Source organism: Silene latifolia, chromosome Y, assembly GCF_048544455.1.
Source record: "Silene latifolia isolate original U9 population chromosome Y, ASM4854445v1, whole genome shotgun sequence".
In the NCBI taxonomy this organism is placed as follows: Eukaryota; Viridiplantae; Streptophyta; class Magnoliopsida; order Caryophyllales; family Caryophyllaceae; genus Silene; species Silene latifolia.
The window spans coordinates 425,051,888-425,073,207 of NC_133538.1; the positions used below are offsets into that span (position 1 = coordinate 425,051,888).

The 21,320-nt window shown below is 35.9% G+C and overlaps 1 protein-coding gene and 1 long non-coding RNA gene across 2 annotated transcripts; one reads left to right on the plus strand and one right to left on the minus strand.

Annotated features, from left to right (window-relative positions):
• The first annotated feature begins 326 nt into the window (after positions 1-326).
• LOC141632487 (protein FAR1-RELATED SEQUENCE 5-like) lies at positions 327-2,990 on the plus strand. The gene is made up of 5 exons (XM_074445034.1): positions 327-516; positions 1,413-1,672; positions 1,835-2,091; positions 2,181-2,308; positions 2,977-2,990. The coding sequence occupies exons 1-5, from the start codon at positions 327-329 to the stop codon at positions 2,988-2,990; spliced, it is 849 nt and encodes a 282-aa protein (XP_074301135.1).
• A 4,692-nt stretch (positions 2,991-7,682) lies between these two features.
• Positions 7,683-8,435, minus strand: LOC141627186 (uncharacterized). Its single transcript, XR_012536737.1, has 3 exons — positions 8,388-8,435; positions 8,125-8,205; positions 7,683-7,754 (listed from the first exon to the last, which is right to left on the minus strand). It is a non-coding gene; the product is annotated as an uncharacterized LOC141627186 (long non-coding RNA).
• Between the last annotated feature and the right edge of the window lie 12,885 nt (positions 8,436-21,320).

Here is a 21,320-nt window from a genome sequence, read left to right on the forward strand (position 1 = left end):
ATTCGATCTTGAATGTCGGGGCTAGTTTAACATACAAATTATGCAAGGAACAAGCAGAGGGTTTCGAAAATGTTGGAGCTACCCTTACGCAGTTCAAGAATTTCCAAAGGGAAGTAAAGTGTCTCCTTAGTAGCAAGGATGGACATATGTTCATCTCTCGTTTAGAAACCCTCTGAGAAACAAAAGGGCTGGTATTTTCATATGAAACAAATGCTGACAGTGCCTTGACAAGAATTTTTTGGACAAATGCGGATTCCATCAGATGTTACGCATTGTTTGGTGATGCTATTTCATTCGATCCAACCTATGGAACGAACAAATATAACATGAAATTTGCACCTTTCACTGGCATTGACAATCACAAAAAGTCAATAACATTTGGATGCGTGCTTTTAGATCATGAAGACGATGACTCGTTTATTTGGGCATTTCAAAGCAGTTCTGAAAGCAATGGGTGGCAAAGAACCCAATTACATCATCATGACCAAGATGCCGGAATAATAAATGCAGTTCCAGGTGTGTTTGGAATATCTTACTTTTGTGAAACTGGTTATTTATTTGGTGAATCTTGAAGTTTATTTTGTGAATCATAGAGCGTGTTTTGTGAATGTTAGATCTTGATTTGTAAAACACAAAGCTAATATTCTTAAACTTGGTCATAAGTTGTTGAAATTGCCTATTTTGTTATTTCTCTTATCTTGTGAATCTGAGACCTTGTTTTGTGAATCTCAGACCTTATCTTGAGAATCTCAGACCTTATCTTGTGAATCTCAGACCTTGTTCAGTGAATCTTTGGGCTTGTTATGTGAAACTTGGTCGTGGTTTAAAATCATCTATTTTACTCTTAATTTTGTGAATCTCAAACCTTATCTTGTGAATCTCAGACCTTGTTCAGTGAATCTTTGGGCTTGTTATGTGAAGCTTGGTTGTGGTTTAAAATCATCTATCAGTCTCTTAATTTTTTAAATCTTAGACCTTATCTTGTGAATGTCAAACCTTGTTCAGTGAATCTTAGGGCTTGTTATGTGAAACTTGATCGTGGTTTAAAATCATCTATTTTCCCCTTAATTTTGTGAATCTCAGACGTTATCTTGTGAATCTCAGACCTTGTTCAGTGAATCTCAGGGCTTGTTATGTGAAACTTGGTCGTGGTTTAAAATTATCTATTTTGCTCTTAATTTTGTGAATCTCAGGCCTTATCTTGTGAATCTCAGACCTTATTCAGTGAATCTTTGGGCTTGTTATGTGACACACAAATCTAATATTTTTAAACTTGGTCATAAGTTGTTTAAATTGCCTATATTGTTATTTCTCTTATCTTGTGAATCTGAGACCTTGTTTTGTGAATCTTAGAGCTTGATTTGTGACAAAATATCTATGACAATAGATAATGTGGATTTTGTGACTTGAAGCCGTGTTCAAAAAAGCAAGACATCGCTTTTGCATGTGGCACATTATGAAGAAAGTAATAGGCAAGGTTGGGAGCACAATTTGCAAAGAGACTGATTTCTTAAGTCGTCTGAACAATGTTGTCTGGAGCGAGGACTTGGAGCCTGAGGAATTTGAAGAGAATTGGGCTAAAGTCATTAGCGAGTTTTCGTTAGAAGAGAATAAATGGTTGACTGACAAGTTTGCGGAACGAGATCAGTGGATATCTGCTTATTTCAGGAATGTGATGATGGGCAACATTTTAAAAACCACACAAAGATCAGAGAGTTCGAATATCTTCTTCAAGAGATTTGAAAATAAATATGGGACTCTTGTAGAATTTTGGATGAGATTTGAGAGTGCCATGGACCAACAAAGGCACAATCTAAAGCTTTTTGAAGCACAGAGCAACAACTCAATGCCTGAAACCCTATTCGGGTCAAACTGTGAGGCCCATGCAGTGAAGGTCTATACACATGAAGTGTTCTTTGATTTCCAAGAGGAGGTTAAATTTTCGGTAAATGCGTGTAGTGTTTGTGGATACACCCCACCAGATCCAGTAACTAACTTTGAAGTTTCAATTGTTGAGGACGCGAACAAGCGAAAGAGATATGCAGTTGAGTACAATCGAAGAACAATGGATGTCCGTTGTGCATGTAAATTGTTTGAAAGGAAAGGTATCTTATGCAACCACATCATTTGGATTTGCTCGGGAAAGTTTAAGGAAATTCCTGAAAATACATTTTTCGTAGGTGGAGTAAGAATGCACTCAGAAACCCGGTTTATGATTTGAATGGAAATCTACTGGAAAACAATGATCTTACTGGTAATAGTAAGTTTAGAATGTCTTGGGTGTGGTTTGAGATTTACGCAACTGTTGGTATGCTCAAAAGAAAAGAAGAAGAGTCAGATATGAGAGAGTTTGCCAAGCTAATAAAAGAATTCCGAGAGAAGTTGGAGCCAAACCCAAAGCCTTTGACCAAAGAACAAGAATTGGAGGCCCTTCTCAACTGCAAGGCTCCAAAAGAAATCAAGATCTTACCACCTAAAGTCTCTAGAAACAAAGGTAGTGGTAAAAGGATGGTGAGCAGCAAAAATAAGGCAATTATGAACGCAAAAAAACCAAAAAGGTTGTGTGCTAAGTGTAAACGCATGTCACACCACGATAAAAGAAATTGTCCAAATGAGTTTGCAGAGCATCCTCCTAAGAATCAAGTATGTATAATTCTACTCTTGTCTTTCCATTTTAGTGTTGCTTGAAAACACAACTACTATTGTCTACTAATTCTTTTTTTTCTAAAAAAAAGATATCTAATAAAGGTTTGATTCTTCACAAAGGGAGACACATCGGAAGAAGAGGAAGAGGTCGAGAATGAAGAATGATGTAGTGAGAATAGAGATGACGATTGAAGAAGACAAGTTTTAAGCTCGTTTTATTTTTGTCAACGTTGTGAATCCTGTGAATCCTGAACCTTATTTTATGAAACTGGAACGTAGAATTGTGAAACTTGATTCTGAATCTAGCATCAAGCGTTTTTATCATTTCAGACCTTGTTCAGTGAATCTTGTGAATCTCAGACCTTGTTCAGTGAATCTTACAGTATATATGGTTATTGGACAATCACTTTTGTTTCCTTTGTAATTCTCCAATATGTTCAATAAATAGATGCCATTATCTATTTCATCAGAAGTTAAGTTTGATTTTGGGATAAAAACTTGGGCGTCCACAAAATACTTGTCATCTTTGGCACCTTTGGTTTAAGAAGCCGGATGAGCTTTTCTTTCTGTATGAACAAAAGAGAAATCAGTCTTTCTTAGCACAGGTATAAACAAAGGAAAATCATCTACTCAGACCTTGTTCAGTGAATCTTAGGGCTTGTTCTGTGAAACTTGATCGTGGTTTAAAATCATCTATTTTGCTCTTAATTTTATGAATCTCAGACCTTATCTTGTGAATCTCAGACCTTGTTCAGTGAATCTTAGGGCTTGTTACAGAAACTTGGTCGTGGTTTAAAATCATCTATTTTGCTCTTAATTTTATGAATCTCGGACCTTATCTTGTGAATCTCGGACCTTGTTCGGTGAATCTTAGGGCTTGTTACAGAAACTTGGTCGTGGTTTAAAATCATCTATTTTGCTCTTAATTTTGTGAATCTCAGACCTTATCTTGTGAATCTTAGACCTTGTTCAGTGAATCTTAGGGCTTGTTCTGTGAAACTTGGTCTCAGACCTTATATTGTGAATCTCAGACCTTGTTCAATGAATCTTAGGGCTTGTTCTGTGAAACTTGGTCGTGGTTTAAAATAATCTATTTTGCTCTTAATTTTGTGAATCTCAGACCTTATCTTGTGAATCTCAGACCTTTTGCTCAACTCATTGACAATGTCAATGTCAAACTTGGTCGTGGTTTAAAATCATCTACTTTACAACTATCAAAATATCTTTACAAGAGTTGATGAAGGCAACAATCTTTACAACTATCAAATATCTTTACAAGAGTTGAACCATTTTTGCTCAACTCAATGTCAATGTCAATGTCAAATTAGGTACATAAGTCACATAAGTGACCCTGAAAAATTATTACGACTTTACAACTATCAAAATATCTGTACAAGAGTTGATGAAGGCAACAATCTTTACAGGAGCCTCGACCCACTTTTGCATATTATGACTTCACGGACAATTGTCTTCTTTAATTAAACACCTATACAACCAAAAACAAGTACAATCGACTTATTTACGAAATATTTGCCAAAGTTATGAACAAATGAACTTCACATCATTTTTAAGACAATGAAGTGTACCTTTTGAGTATTTTTATCCCATCTAAGTAGTTCCAATATGATCGATTTTCGATATTGTGTCAATTTCTGCCAAGAGCGACATATATTAATGAAGTATATCTTTATTTGGTGAATATCAAACCTTGTTCTGTGATTCTCAAACCTTGTTCAGTGAATCTCAGAGCTTGTTCAGTGAATCTCAGACCTTGTTGATTTTAAACCACTTATAATGACCAAGTTTCACAAAAAAAGCTCGAGATTCACCGAACAATGTCTCGATTCACAAGATAAGCCTTTATTTTCGTATACTAATGAACTTACCTCAAAATATTCACTTTTGGTCCATAAACTATCATCGTCCAAGGCACTCAACCACTTCAACAGAAAAACTCCACAATCATAACTAGACAAAAAAAAAACAGTAATGGTTTAAAATCAACAAGCTCAAAATAATAACTATTGATCTGTTAACAAAAGGAAAAAGATACATGCTTACATACCTTGTTGTTTGTTGAGGTACTTTGAGATTGACAAATTCGTTCATGTGCATGAACTCCAAAGATTTATATGACTCTGGCAAAATAGCTGAAACATGATGTACCTGAAAAAGAAAAGGCAATAACAAGATCAAAATATATTTTGGAGTATACTTTTAAAAGAAAAGGCAATAACAATATTTTGGAAAAAAAAATCATACAATCTCTTTGGCATGCTTGTTGTCAGGATCCACATTAACAGCCACGCATGAGTCAAGGATGAAATTTTTTCCCTGCTTTATATCACAGACACAAGCCCACCAATGCTGCGGCTTTGTGTTACTATGGAAAGGGATAAAAACCTGAGATAGTAAATGTCCAGGATTCACAAAATCAGGTCAAGGATTCACAAAACAAGGTCAAGGATTCACAAACACTACTACACAACCCTTGCATTTATGACGCTTTTTTGAGCATTTTTTGACGCTTTAAAGCGTCAATATTTTGTTTATTGACGCTTTTAAAAAGCGTCAATTTTTGAGGCGTCGTTATTTTTTGACGCTTTTGTTTGTCAACAAATATGACGCTTGTAAGCGTCTTTATGGACTATTGACGCTTTTTATTGTCAACAAAGTTAACGCTTTTAAGCGTCTTTAGTGACTATTGACGTTTTCTTTTATCAATAAATTTGACGCTTTTAAACGTCTTCATGGACTATTGACGCTTTTAATTGTCAATAATTTTGACGCTTGTAAGCGTCTTCATTGATTATTGACTCTTTTATTTGTCGACAAATATGACGCTTTTAAGCGTCTTCAACGACTATTGATGCTTTTATGTGTCACTCGATGAGACAAAATTAGGCGTCAACTATTTATATATTGACACTTCTTATATCACGATATAATTTTGGCTTTTTGATTACCTGATAAAATCATAGAGAATAATTAAATAGACCTATCTATATGTAGTATAGTACTACTAGCTATTACAAAATCATTAAAAAACATAATGCAATATATATAAAATGAAGTAAGTACCCACGTACTTTTATAAATATTCATACGCTTGATACATATATCGTCTCCGTCACAAATACTAGCATTGACAATTTAACTATATAAACTAGTACGTACTTTATAGTACGACAAAATCAATAATATAAAAAGAGATCCGAAGTAAAATCTAACATAAAGTTGTCCAAAAAAATCGTAAAAAATGCTACGCAACTAGCTAGACAAGGACACTTAGTAGTTTGAATATTGTAGGGGCTTCAATCATGTAGGCACAATGTCAAAGGGACTTCAATCAACATATGAAGGCGCATCGTCACCATCTGATGAATCTGAAACCTATAATGGGCAAAAAAAATTAATTTATATAAATATATTTAATTAGTACATATACACTTCACCAAAATGTTTCAAAATTGTGCTGAATGGAATTACCCGTCAAGGGGTAAGAGGAGAGAAAATTAGCTAGAGTATGAGACTACTTCACATTATTCAGGAATGGATATGTTAGAACAACAAGAGACATGATAAATAACATAGACTAACTTTAAAGAGCCTTTATTTTCTTAATAAAGATTAAGATGAAGCAAAAAAACTGATTTTTATAGTTCCGTATTAACAAACGCTGTTTCAGATCATATGGTAGCGGCTAGCTCAACACTTGGTTAGAAGCAAGCTCATGCACATCAGTTGGAAACATGACATCTATTCAAATTGAATAAAATAATTTAGGTGTCATCAGATTTCAAAAGAGTCTCATGAGATTTCAAACAGGGTACTCGTACCATAGCAATTACCCCGCGACAGGGAAGCACTAAACACAAGGAAGATTGACAGTGGGGAGTGTAATTGAAAAAGAGAGCACTAACCACACAATTATTTAGTTCTTGTAGCTTCTGAAGGGACGCTCGAGCACAATTCTTTCTTACATCTTCCTCTGAAAATATGAAGTTGCTGGACAGATCCCAGAGTTCTAGAACTCCTTCTTCATGCAACGTGAAAGACTTAACTCCAGCAAGGATCAGATTCTTAGCTGCAAATTTCAAGCACGACATTAATAACCTAAATACCAACCGATGCTTAATACTGTGAACAACAGTTCACCTAAACAGAAGTTTAGCATCAGTAAATTCTTTTTTAGCATAGTTTCTATACCAGTCACTATTTCATAGCCTCAAATTAACAATATGAACTACAACTTGGTTCCATTAAACAACAATATTTTTTAAAAAACTAATGCTTCACGACTCTTTGCCATAAAAGTATTCGAACAGAGAATAGGAGAACTACGAAAAAAAAGCTACGAAAAAAGTTATCCTAATACATGGGACATTGAGTAATGATAATGCTAAAACATTAGTTATCATATTTTGCCCTTACCCTACTTATTTATTAATAGTAAATGCAATCAGTTAAAAGGCTAAAAACGTAACCAAATATAAGTTTGCATCAAAGTTTCATAAACAATAAGATATATTAGTTTCATATTAACTTATGGTCAAAGTATTCGATCTTTGGTGATTGGCCATTTAATTGGGTGCTTCTAACATGAGTAGTGTTTCATAGACAATGCACATGAATTAATCCAATATACTTTATAGCCAAAAGCTGAACAACACAAACAAATGAACGGATCCCTAACCTACACTCCACATATGGTGTATACCAATTTTGAGTACAGGCAAGAAGTACACTTTTAACCGAAAGCAAACAAAGCAAAGCATCAATCTGAACACCATATAAAACTACTACTAACCTTCTTATACAAGAATATGTTGAAGAAATGACAATTCAAATATTTCTTCGTCTCTCGTCTTTCCCTTTGTTTCAAAGATTCCAGGATACACATTGATGACCTGTATCATGGAACAAAAAGGCAAATTTTACAAAGATTAAGAAACAAGCATCCATAACTACAGGAAGTCCTATGGAAATTACTGAAGTTCATCAAGCAAATCACCTTATCGGTCAGCCATGCACCTGGTCGCAGACACTGTAATATTTTACCAGTAATTTGGATATTAGAGTTTTCATGAGTGACCAAAACCTTTCTCCTGTATATGAAGCAAAAGAGAAGTGATTATACAAATAAAGCCCAAACCCAACTATTATATACGGAGTACAATCCAGGTTTGAGCCAATACCTGTTCGAATTTGCCATTGTCATTGCCATTGCCCCAAATTATTGCATGCAATCAATTTCAAACCAAAAACTAAACCCCAACTCATCTAATTCACAATCGATATTCTACCTCAGTAGCTAATATCTAACATAATTATCATTGGATTATTGCCTGCATCAATTTATAAACCCAAAAAAAAAAAAAGTAAATCCTAACTTATTTAATTTACAACCAATATTCCAACTCAGTACGTAGTTAGCATCTAACAGCAGGATCAACAACTTAATTAAATTCACACTACCTCGGTGATACCAATGTGCCTAGCTGATGAAGTTCGTCATTGAAATGATCGCCATTTATCCTCCATGCAATGCACATCTCTCTGAGAGTAAGATAAGAATCGCCCGAAAATGCAGACAGTTACAGAAAAGAATCAGTGGAAGTAGTATAATTAATTGAGAAACAAAAGAAAATATAATCGAATTCAAGTTGTAATGGCCATTGTTGTTCAAGTCGTAATCACCATTGCTGTTGAAAATCACAAGAATCAACAGGAAAACCTACCTGCTACATGTTCGAACCAGTCAGATTCATTCAATTCCTGGTCGCTATATATTGTTGTTGATCGTGATTGTTTTGGCAAGGGTTAGGGTTAGGATTAAAAAAAAAGAGGGGGTTCCGCCATAATCGACTCAAACGAAAAAGAGGACGCAAGAAGAAACAAAATAGCAATCGGGAGAGAGATAGAGGGAATGACAAATAGAGGAAAGAAAGAAGCGATAACAAAACAAATAATAGCAAGGGGAAAAATCATCGTCAATATCATAACACCGGAATTAATCATAAAATCGCAAAAATTAACACAATAAACAAATAAATCATCGTAAATATCATAACATTGGAATTAATCATAAAATCGCACGATTAAACACCTAAGATAGATGAAAATATGATCAGAAATGAAATGAAAATCGCGAGCAGAAACGAAACCGAGCAGAAATCGCAAGATCTGAACAAAAACAACCATTTGGAGGAAAAATTGAAAAGAAGAGAAAATATTGATACATACCAGGTCGAAGAAACGAAGTTGATGGAATTAAGTTGGAATAAATTGAAGAATCAGAGGCAAAATCTTATATTTGTTGATGATCAAACGATAAAGTGCAAGGTTAGGGTTTTTCTTGGAGGAGTTTTTTGTGCGGGAGTTGAATAGTGATGAGTTGATAGTGGGTATGTGGGTATGGTGAAGGGTGGCCGGGGTTTTAGTTGAAAATTAGATTAGAAAAGTTGCCCTCACTTAATGAATATATGGGCGGTAATTCCAAAAAAAAAGGAGGGTTAATTATGTGGTCGACGCTTGATAAAAGCGTCAATGCAAAACCGTCATCAATGTAAGGGATTTGTAGTAGTGAAAACAAGGTCACAAACTAAGGTCAAGGACTTCACAAAATAAGGTCCAGGATTCACAAAACAAGGTCCAGGATTCACGAATTATATTCCAGGATTCACAAATAAGTTCACAAAATAATCTCCAAGATTCACAAAATAAGGTCCAGGATTCACAAAATAAGGTACAGGATTCACAAAATAAGTTCACAAAATAAGGTCCAGGATTCACAAAACAAGTTCCAGGATTCACGAAATAAGGTCAAGGATTCACAAAACAAGGTCAAGGATTCACAAAACAAGATCAAGGATTCACAAAACAAGGTCACAAACTAAGGTCAAGGAGTTCACAAAACAAGGTCCAGGATTCACAAAACAAGGTCCATGATTCACGAATTATGTTCCAGGATTCACAAATAAGTTCACAAAATAATCTCCAAGATTAATAAAATAAGGTCCACGATTCACAAAATAAGGTCCACGATTCACAAATAAGTTCACAAAATAAGTACCAAGATTCACAAAACAAGTTCAAAAAAAAAGTTCCAAGATTCACAAAATAAGGTCCAGGATTCACAAAATAAGGTCCAGGATTCACAAAACAAGTTTCAGGATTCACGAAATAAGGTCCAAGATTCACAAATAAGGTCCAGGATTCACAAATATCTGACCTTGTCGATATGGCTACCAGCAAGTGGAGTGTAACTGTCCTTTATGTGTGCACCCCAAATTTCGGGGTTGTTTTCTCGATGAAGATTCTACAAGTCACAAGAAGGCAATTTTAGAAACAAAGCAACTTTAAGAACGCAAAATACTTGAATATCAACATATAAAGGATTTGAGACTGACAAATATTGTTGTTGGCAAGTAGAGTAAATTTCTTCTACTGAATGTGCACTTAATTCCAAATATATCAATTACCTACAAAATTAAATTTGTTAGGAAATATACACATCGAGTGACGTGAACAAAATTAAAACATGGGGAGGAAAAGGAAAATAATACTCAGGGGTTACTTACCTCATCCATAATAAGGCCTTTCGGTCCAAGGCTATTCAAAGCTTCTCTTGTGACTTCCATCCACGGAGTGGACACCATAACGTCACTTCATTATTGATAAAATTCAATTAGTAGATATATTTATTACAATAAAAAAAATCAAAAAATCAAAGCAAAAATATGACATTACTGTTTATTTTTCTTTGATTTCTTTCGAACAAAATTAAGCAATTCATTGTCAGTGTATCGAGGCCATTCTAGTGCATCATTTTGTACTATTTCTCTGGATAGGTTCTCTTGATTGCACGCCCTCAACTCCTTACTGGCACATGGTTTATCGAGGCCGGAAACAATTGGTGTAGAAGGAGGATCATTGTTCCCTACCACAGGAGGAGGAGTAGAAGTTGCAGGAGTAGCTAGAAAAGTAACGGTGGGGTGAGTGGGCTCACTATTCTCAGAACATGTAATAATTTGATCGCACGCCCTCAACTCCTTACTGGCAGATGGTGAAGAAGGAGGATCACTGTTCCCTACAACAAGAGGAGGAGGAGGAGTAGGAGTAGAAGGAGTAGCTAGAACACTCACAGTGGCGTGAGTGGGCTCATTGACGGAAGGGAAATCATCAATAGCACTGGAAATTGTTTGCATATCTCTTTCACTTGTTCTCCTCCTATTGTACTCAACCCACCGTTCTTGATTATGATGATCATCCGCTACCACTGTGGGCTCAGAATGATCAGGTTGTTCATCATTGACGAGAGAGGCATCATCACTGACGGGAGGGAAATCATCAGTAGTAGTATTATGAGAGGGAGATAAAAGATGATCAGGCTGTTCATCAGCTTGAATACAAGATGTTGAAGGTTCACCAAGTAATATGATTTGGCATTCTGGTTTTGGTGGTGAACGACGTGACTGTATTGGTTGCAAAGCTTCACCCATCACGTCCAATGCCTCCAACAATTCAGCTAAATTATACCCACTATTACCCTCCACACTCTCCTGGACATTACCCTCCACACTCTCCTGTACATTACCCTCCTCATTATTGTCTTCTTGAGATAACCTAAAACCATCTGCAATACCATCTACAGCTGCAACTAGTTTAGAAACTGTTGTTGAGGAAGGTAGTTTGCTCAGAGCTTGGCTAGCAAGAGATTTGTACTCCATGAAAGCTTGAGCCATGACCTTTGCGGAAACTGCAAGTTTATTAAAAAACTCAATAGTACTACCTGAATTATTAGGTAGAAGAGGATGAACATTTGCGGAAAGCGCAAGTTTATTAATAAACTCAGTAGGAGGATCAGAAGGTTCTTCATCTTCAGAATGTTGTTCACTTGTTCGCTTTGAAGACTGCCTAAACTCAATTGTAGGCAAAGGTGCGCTCGGTGGCTTTGAAGACTCCCTAAACTCAATAGTAGGCAAAACTGCATGTGCCTTATGCTGAGTGATGACCAGTGGAGGCTCAATAGAACCCTTGCCGAACGTTTTATTGTCCGAATTTTTGTCATTCACTTCCTGCTTAATTCTCTGGGATATAGCTTCTTTAGTCCAAGTTGAGAGCGTTGGAAACTGCCGGGTAACAAGGCGTGCTTTGAAGACACATCGGTCTAGGTAAATAAAAACCAAGACCATAATAGGTCCACCAAACCAATTTTCTTTCAGCTTTTTGGTCTTCCACTCCTCCGTTTGCCAAGACTCAACTTGGTTAGCCAATTTACGTTTGATAAAATTGCACCAGTTGAATTCAGAGATCAACTCAGTGTTTACCAAACTTTTAAGAAGTCTCAAACTTGCCCTATTGCCTACAACACCGCCTAAAAGAGCATTTAAGATATAAATGATGAAAGTGCATTTGAAATCATCTCCACCATCTCTTTGTGTAGAGAGCTTTTCCATAATGTGTTTGAGCTCAATGGAACTATCTTTGTATTGACTTCTGAACTCCTCCAAAAGAGACACATAAGAAGGGCACTTATCTCCAATTTTTGCTTCTTCGCCAATGTTTGGACCCATTGGCAATCCCATGCACAGATGAATATCTTCCTCTAAAACAAGGAGTTTCCCATCACACAACGGTCCTGTACAGGGGTCATAATTTGAAACTAGTCAGTACGCTAAGTGACCCGGAACAACATTTGTTTTAAGATGCAATAGAGAACCAAATCCCATTTCTTATATAGTTTCAATCTGCTTATTTGATGGTGGATTCTCCTTATTGTTGAGAAAGTGGTAAAGCCTAGTAGGAGACATCCGAGTCCTCAACACAGGCTGTCTGTCTTTGTAAATTCTTGTCTTTTTTGTAGGTGGCTCAGAGAGTGGTTCAGTAGCTTCAGTAGGTGCTTCAGTAGAATCAACAGCTGGTTCAACAGGTCGCTTTGTTTTACCTTGCTTCCTATTATGCACCAAGTAAGGCAAAATAACATTAGAACTAAAATCTGAAATGTAAACATTTTAAGTAAGTCTGACAACAGAGAAGTTGATTTCATGCACTTATTAACAAGTATAACAATATTATCTTCCAGTTTCACAAAACAGGGCCTGAGATTCACACAATTAGGTCCTAGATTCACACAACTAGGTCCTAGATTCACGAAATGCAAATGAGATGTAGCTACTGAAAACATAACCAACAATACATTTAAAAACTGGCAATATAGAAGGATAAGATAATGAAAACAGATAAGGTGATTTCATGCACTTATTAACAAGTATAACAATATTATCTTTCAGTTTCACAAAACAGGGTATGAGATTCACACAATTAGGTCCTAGATTCACACAACTAGATCCTAGATTCACGAAATGCAAATGAGATGTAGCTAACAAAAACTGGCAAAAACCCTAAACCCTAAACCCTCACTAACAACAACATTTAAAAACTGGCAAGAACATGCATCCAAAGAACGATAAATTAATCACAAAACCATACGCAAGAGAAGCGAAATATACTAAAAAAACCATAAACCCTCACTAACAAAAACTGGCAAAAACGCTAAACCCTCAATAACAAAAACCTGCATAATAAAAACAATAATTTGACGAATTAAAGAAGTTGATTGAAAATTATGGTGAAAAAAACGAAACAAAAGGAGGATGAATCAAAACTTGAGAAAGTAGATAGAAAAATACCTAATTTGCGGATGATAGCGATAGTAGAAATGGTAATGCTAATGGCAGACGAAAAGCTCAATGATAATGGCGGATAATGGCGAAGACGGATGTGAAATTGGAGCAGTTAGTGAATATGGAAGTTGAAGAGAGAGCAGTTAGTGAATATGGAAGTTGAAGAGAAATTTGAAATTGCAAAATTGTGAAATTGCGAAATTGAGACCACGTGGATCTTTACTTAAGAATACATGAAACTGGAGCATGAAATTGTGAAACTGGAGCATAAAATTGTGACACTAAGTCTTGAATAGTTGATCTTCACTTAAGATGTTTCTTTTAATCAATGTTGTGAATCCTGGAACTTATCTTGTGAAACTGGAACCTAAAATTATGAAACCTAGACCTGAATCCAGCATTAAGTATTTTTGTGATTTTGATCAAAATTTAGTCTTTAGTCGATGTCATCGTTTCCCAATTTAGCCTGAATCCAGAATCGTTCCCCAATGAAATAAAGCCTTTAGTTGATGACATTAAACATGTAATTGTACATAATACAAAAAAAGATGCGAATCAAATGAGAAGGCGGCTTGCATTAAACATCTTTGTCTCTCAATAAAAGACCGTCATACGAAGTACACCCGTCTCATCTTATGGTCAAATCCAAGTTTCACAATTTCTTGTAGCATTACATTCTCGACTACTAAATACATTCTCGACTACTCAAATACAAGACTACAGACTAATCAATTCATGGTACCATTATAAACAAACAAGGTCATATGGCCGAATTTCACCATTTTGAATACTGAGTACATCAACACAAGATAGATATAGCAGGCTGTCAAGCAAGGATGTCCGCGGTGAACACATATCCATCGGAGAAATATCATTTGCTTGCAAAAATACTTTCATGTCATCAATGAAACACCTATACCATCAAAAACAAGTAACAATTAAGAGATGTTCACCAAAGTTATGACCAAATGGACTTTGCATTAATTTTAAGTCAAGCAAGTGTACCGTTTTTGTATTTTTATCCCATTTAAGAAGTTCCAATATTATCTTCTTTCGATAGTCAGGCAATTTCTGCAAAAAACATTTTCATACAGTATAGTATATATTTAATATGTAGCAATGGCAAGGTAGGAGGCAAAACTCGTAAATCTATACCTCAAAATATTCACTGTTGGTCCATAAACTTTCATTGTCCAACGCATCCAACCATTTCAGCACAAACACTCCACAATCAAAACTATAAATAAATAAACATTTATGAGTAAAAGAAACATCTCAAGTGAAGATCAACAATTCAACCATTCATTTCAGCAATATGGGATTTGGTACATGGTTTTGGTCAGAGAGGGACCATTCAAACTTGTACGATATATCTCATAATATAGCCTAAAAAACAAATATACATGGTTACATACCATGTTTTTTGTTGAGGGACTTGAAGGTTTTCAATTCGGTTCATGTACATTAACCGCAAAGGTTCAAATGCAGATGAACCACCACAAAGAACAGATGAAACTTGGTACAACTGGAACATGAAAAACCAATAGAACATAAAAATATGACAGGGATATATTTTTAAGAAACTAAAGATAAATACTCCAAAATTTTTTGGGAAAAAATCATACAATCTCGTGGGCTGTGTGGTTATCAGGATCCGCATGTAAATCGGTGCTCGAGTCGAGGATGAAATTTACTTTTTGCTTTAAATCGCAAACGCAAGACCACCAATGACGACACTTATCGTTAAACATAGGGATAAAAACCTGCAATAGACAAACCAATTAACAAAACACATGAACGAAAATAAATAAAAAAGAACATAAATAGTAGAAGAGGGATCTTTCACCTTTTGGATATTGCTCCCATCAAATGGAATGTAATCAGACTTCAGGTATTGATGTCAAATAGCTGGGTTGCGTACTTCATGAACGGTCTGCAAGTGACAAAAGTAGGACCATTTTAATAAACCAGAGAGGAGCAACATTAAGAAAGCAAATACTTGAATATCAACATCTAAAGGATTTGAAGCTCACATATACAGTGGTTGGAAAGTAGAGGAGATCTGATCTACCGAGCGTGGACTTCACTCCAAACATATCAATCACCTACAAAATCAAATTTAACAAAACATAGGCAAAGGATTCACAAAATAAGTTCCAGCATTCACAAAATAAGGTCCATGATTCACAAAATAAGGTCCAAGATTCACAAAACAAGTTCCAGGATTCACAAAATAAGTTCACAAAATAAGTTCCAAGATTCACAAAACAAGTTCCAGGATTCACAAAATAAGTTCTAGGATTCACAAAACAAGTTCTAGGATTCACAAAAAAAGTAAAATGAAACATGAAAAGAAAAAGGAAAGGAAAATGATACTTACCTAATCCATAACAAAGCCACGTGGTCCAAGGGTCTGTAAAGCCTGTCTTATGACTTCCATCCATGGAGTGGACACCATAGCGTCACTTAAATAATGAGGAAATGCAATTAGTCAATATCTCTCACAATATAACTTTTATATTGTAAAATAAAATCAAAATCATATAACTTTTATATTGTAAAATCAAAGCAAAATCATTACAATTTAGTTTGTGCCGATTTTGATCTGCATACATAATCCAACAATTGCTGGTCACTGTAAGGAAGTGGTCGAGAGCCACTGCCACAATACGAACATATAACATTATTTAATCAACTAAAGTACTAAAGGTTTTGCAAGAAAAATATGATAATATTAAAAGAAGAAGGTTCTTACAGCGGTACACGACTCCATTCTAGTGCATCTTTTTTCACTCTATCTCTTAATACGTTCTTACCACATGTAATAATCTGATAGCACACCCTCAGTGCAAAACGCTTTACCTGAGCTTCCTATAAATGGAAAAAGGGGAATAATAATGTGTTGCAAACTTATAAAAATTTATATTTATCAATGTATAAATAGAGTTGAAAAAGTAATCTTACAGTATATATGGTTATTGGACAATCACTTTTGTTTCCTTTGTAATTCTCCAATATGTTCAATAAATAGATGCCATTATCTATTTCATCAGAAGTTAAGTTTGATTTTGGGATAAAAACTTCGGGCGTCCACAAAATACTTGTCAGTGCTGGCACCTTTGGTTTAAGAAGCCGGATGAGCTTTTCTTTCTGTATGAACAAAAGAGAAATCAGTCTTTCTTAGCACAGGTATAAACAAAGGAAAATCATCTACTCAGACCTTGTTCAGTGAATCTTAGGGCTTGTTCTGTGAAACTTGGTCGTGGTTTAAAATCATCTATTTTGCTCTTAATTTTATGAATCTCAGACCTTATCTTGTGAATCTCAGACCTTGTTCAGTGAATCTTAGGGCTTGTTCTGTGAAACTTGGTCGTGGTTTAAAATCATCTATTTTGCTCTTAATTTTATGAATCTCAGACCTTATCTTGTGAATCTCAGACTTTGTTCAGTGAATCTTAGGGCTTGTTCTGTGAAACTTGGTCGTGGTTTAAAATCATCTATTTTGCTCTTAATTTTGTGAATCTCAGACCTTATCTTGTGAATCTCAGACCTTGTTCAGTGAATCTTAGGGCTTGTTCTGTGAAAACTTGGTCGTGGTTTAAAATCATCTACTTTGCTCTTAATTTTGTGAATCTCAGACCTTATCTTGTGAATCTCAGGCCTTGTTCAGTGAATCTTAGGGCTTGTTCTGTGAAACTTGGTCGTGGTTTAAAATCATCTATTTTGCTCTTAATTTTGTGAATCTCAGACCTTGTTTAGTGAATCTTAGGGCTTGTTTTTGTGAAACTTGGTCAACATAAGTAGCTAAAGTGATAAGATTCACAAACCTTAAGTGTAGGCTTCACAAAATAAAATCATACATTCACAAAGTCATTTCCTAGTAGAATCACTATAAACACATTTTCCTAAGCAAAATGGAAACAATAGACGTACCAAAGGTTGGATAAAACAAGAATAATCAACAGATCTGCCTTTCATAGGATGGATGATTTGCACTTTGCTACTTTTAGTTCTGAGGTCGATACAAATCAAGAAAGGTGGGCATGAGGCGGAGACTATTGGAGCGCAAACCTGAAAAAGGACAAAAAGTAAACTGAATTAAAAAGACAAAAATGCAGTGAATAAAAAAGACAAAAATGAACTTAAGTTGAAATATAAGCAGACCAAAATCAAAGACTTACTAGTTGAACTGCAGAAACATCAACATTCGAGAGACACTGGGAACAAAAAAATAAGATCAGTATGAGTAACGATTAGAAGTCAACATCATGTAAAATAGACTTGGAGAATTGGATAAGTACAGGGTAATAAGACTAACACTTTCATTTCTATACGGAACAAATAAATAAGAAGGGGAAGTCCGGGATTTGAATATCTCAATACTTTTTAAGATCTCACAATACACATCTATGACATGAGATGATATCCGATCGCCTTCAGGCACACTCTTCAACTGGCTCCTTGTCAAAGTCTGACATTGACTTTGGAAAAGAATCTCCGTTTCATCATATGATTCGCCAAGTATAAAATCTAATACTTGTTTCTCAGCTTGATTCAAATCCCTAAAAACGTTAAGATTTTTTTGCAAATAGGGCGATCGGAAAACTTCAGCTGGAACTACAACCCTCCTCTTACCACAACCCGTAACATCCTCTTCAATTGGTAATGAAGATAAGGGAAATGGGATTGCAGCAATAGTTAGGGTTTTGCAAGGAACACGGGCAATCGACTTTGCCAAATGACGTGGCGATCGACGAATATAGACATTACTGACAGATCGTTTACTGACAGATGTTTTATCGATTGTTGAAACAAGTGGAGTATCTGGTAGGCAAATAACATCAAGAGTTGTCTTCCGTACCACAGTAGTAGGAGGAGTAGCTGTTATCTCAATTATTGTAGGCTCAGTGATGTCCTTGTCAGGATGAACATCATCCAGAGCAGCGTGAGAGGATGTGTTCCTTACCAAAGGAGTGGGCTCAGTGAAAGGAGAGATGACATCCACAAGGAGGTATGACACAGCAGTATATGTGTCAGGCTCAGGCTCAGGTTGAGACAACAAATGGTCATCATCTGCTAGGAGCCTAAAGGATGGGTATTCTGCATTTGGTGATGGTGAATGATGTCGCGCTATTGGTTGCAAAGCTTCACCCATCACATCCAATCCCGCCAACAAATCAGCCTCAGTCCACCCATATAAATTATCCACATTCTCCCCACCTTTCTCCACATTCTCCCCACCTTTCTCCACATTCTCATGAATATCGTCAACCATTTTCTCAGCGATATTCTCATCCACAATGTCCGACACCTTTTCCTCATTCTTCACATCGTTCACATTTTCAGCATCATCCTCTTGTTGAGATAACTTAAAACCTTCTGCTATGCCGTCTACAGCTGCAACTAGTTTCTTCACTATTGTTGTTGAAGGCAGTTTGGAAGGAGCTTGACTAACAAGTGATTTGAAGTCCGCAAAAGCTTGAGCCATTGCCTTTGCGGAAAACGCAAGTTTATGGAAAAACTCACCAGTGCCTTCATTCCCAGGTAGCGGTAATTTTTCAGCTTTAGCTTCAGATGCTTTATCTTGAATTGTTGACTTGGAAGACTGGCCGAGCTCAATCTTTGGAGGAGGAGGACACAACTGTGGAATATGGTGGTTGAAGACCATTTGAGGCTCAATAGAACCCCTACCAAAAGTTTTCCTGTCCGAATTTTTGTCATTCACTTCCTGCTTAACTCTCTTGGTTATAGCTTTTTTAGTCCAAGTTGAGAGCGTTGGAAAATGCCGAGTAATAAGGCGTCCTTTGAAGACAAATCGGTCAAGATAAATGAAAACCAAGACCATAATAGGTCCACCAAACCAATTTTCTTTCAGCTTTTTGGTATGCCACTCCTCCTTTTGCCAAGACTCAACTCAGTGTTTACCAAACTTTTAAGAAGTCTCAAACTAGCCCGATTGCCTACAACACCGCCTAAAAAAGCATTGAAGATATAAATGATGAAAGTGCGTTTGAAATCATCTCCACCATCTCTTTGTGTAGAGAGATTTTCCATAATGTGTTTGACGTCAATGGAACTACCTTGGTATTGACTTCTGAACTCCTCCAAAAGAGACACATAAGAAGGGCACTTATCTCCAATTTTTGCTTCTTCCACAATGTTTGAATCCATTGGCAATCCCATGCACAGATGGATATCTTCCTCTAAAACAAGGAGTTTACCATCACACAACGATCGTGTACAGTGGTCATAATTTGAAACTAGCCAGTACGCCAAGGGACCCAGAACAACATCTGTTTTAAGATGCAATAGAGAACCAAATCCCATTTCTTGTATAGCTTCAATCTGCTTATCTGATGGTGGATTCTCCTTATTGTTGAGAAAGTGGTAAAGCCCAGCAGAGACATCCGAGTCCTTAACACAGCAAAGTCTGTCTTTGTAAATTCTTGTCTTTTTTGTAGGTGGCTTAGAGAGTGGTTCAAGAGCTTCGATAGGTGCTTGAAAGAGTGGTGCAAAGTAGCTTTAGTACGTCCTCAGCACGTCGCTTCATCCTGGCTTGGCTTGCTTCCTACAACTCAGTAAAGCCTATTATTCACAAAACAAGGGAAATAAGTTCACAAAATAAAGAAACTTGGTCAGTAAGGTTTTGATGCTCAGACCTTGTTTTGTGAATCTCAGACCTTGTTCAGTGAATCTAAGAGCTTGTTTTGTGAAACTTGGTCATTATAAGTGGTTAAAATCATCTATTTTGCTCATACCTTTAATTGGTGAATTCACAGACCTTGTTTTGTGAATCTCAGACCGTATTCAGTGAATCTAAGGGCTTGTTTTGTGAAACTTGGTCATTATAAGTGGTTAAAATCATCTATTTTGCTCATACCTTTATTTGGTGAATTCACAGATCTTGTTTTGTGAATCTCAGACCTTATTCAGTGAATCTAAGTGCTTGTTTTGTGAAACTTGGTCAGTATAAGTTGTTAAAGAACATTACATTATAACAATAAGCTATGGTCAACAAGCTATGGTCAATTAACTGAATTTAAAGGTCTCAGATTCACTAACCAAGGTCTAAGCTTCACAAAATAAGTTCACAAAATAAGTTTTAGGATTCACAAAATAATTTCCAGGATTCACATAATAAGTTGCAAGATTCACAAAAGAAGATCCACAATTCACAAAATAAGGTCACAAAATAAGTTGGTCATTATAAGTGCATGGAAGAATTATGTAAGAAAACAAATACAAAATTAAATAGAAAGTTAGAAGTAAAGAACTTTGCATTATACATAGAAAAGTGATCCATGCAAATATTTAAAACAAAAGTACAACATTAAATGATAATTTATGTTATCCAAAATGTTAAACTAAGACGTACGTAATTATACATAAGGTTGACACTACTACGAAATTATACAAAATAACAAAAGGGCAAAGTTAAAACCTTAAAGTGCAAAGCCCTAGTTACACAGATAGTACATTACAAACAAGGGACACCTCTAGGCTATATATACATCATCATCATAGGTAAGTCAAGAAAAGATATATCTCTACGAGTGACTAGTAAGCCTGCAGCAATTCCAATAGCTATAGCTCATTCTTCACTCGGTGTAGCTTTTAAAACATGCAATGACTCATTAAAAGCACTGTGTGCAATATCATCAAGAGCATTGAGATGAGTACCCTGAGATGGAATTTTTGCTTGCTTATAATGCAGTAAGAATTTGGCAATCATATCCTCCGTCATAAAACATTTGCATGTTTGAAAGACTATTCTAGGACCCCTACGAATAGTCCGAACATCATTCATATCATTTATGTCTACAGAAAGCCAATATGCCAAGGTGACCCCAGTTGCACTTTTGTGTATCAGAAATAGTTAAGCCTAATTTCGACAAACGAGCGCCATATTTGCTTTATCTTCGTTATGATTAATTTTTGAGAAGATTTTTTGCATAAGATCTTGGTTATTAAAAACCGAATGACATG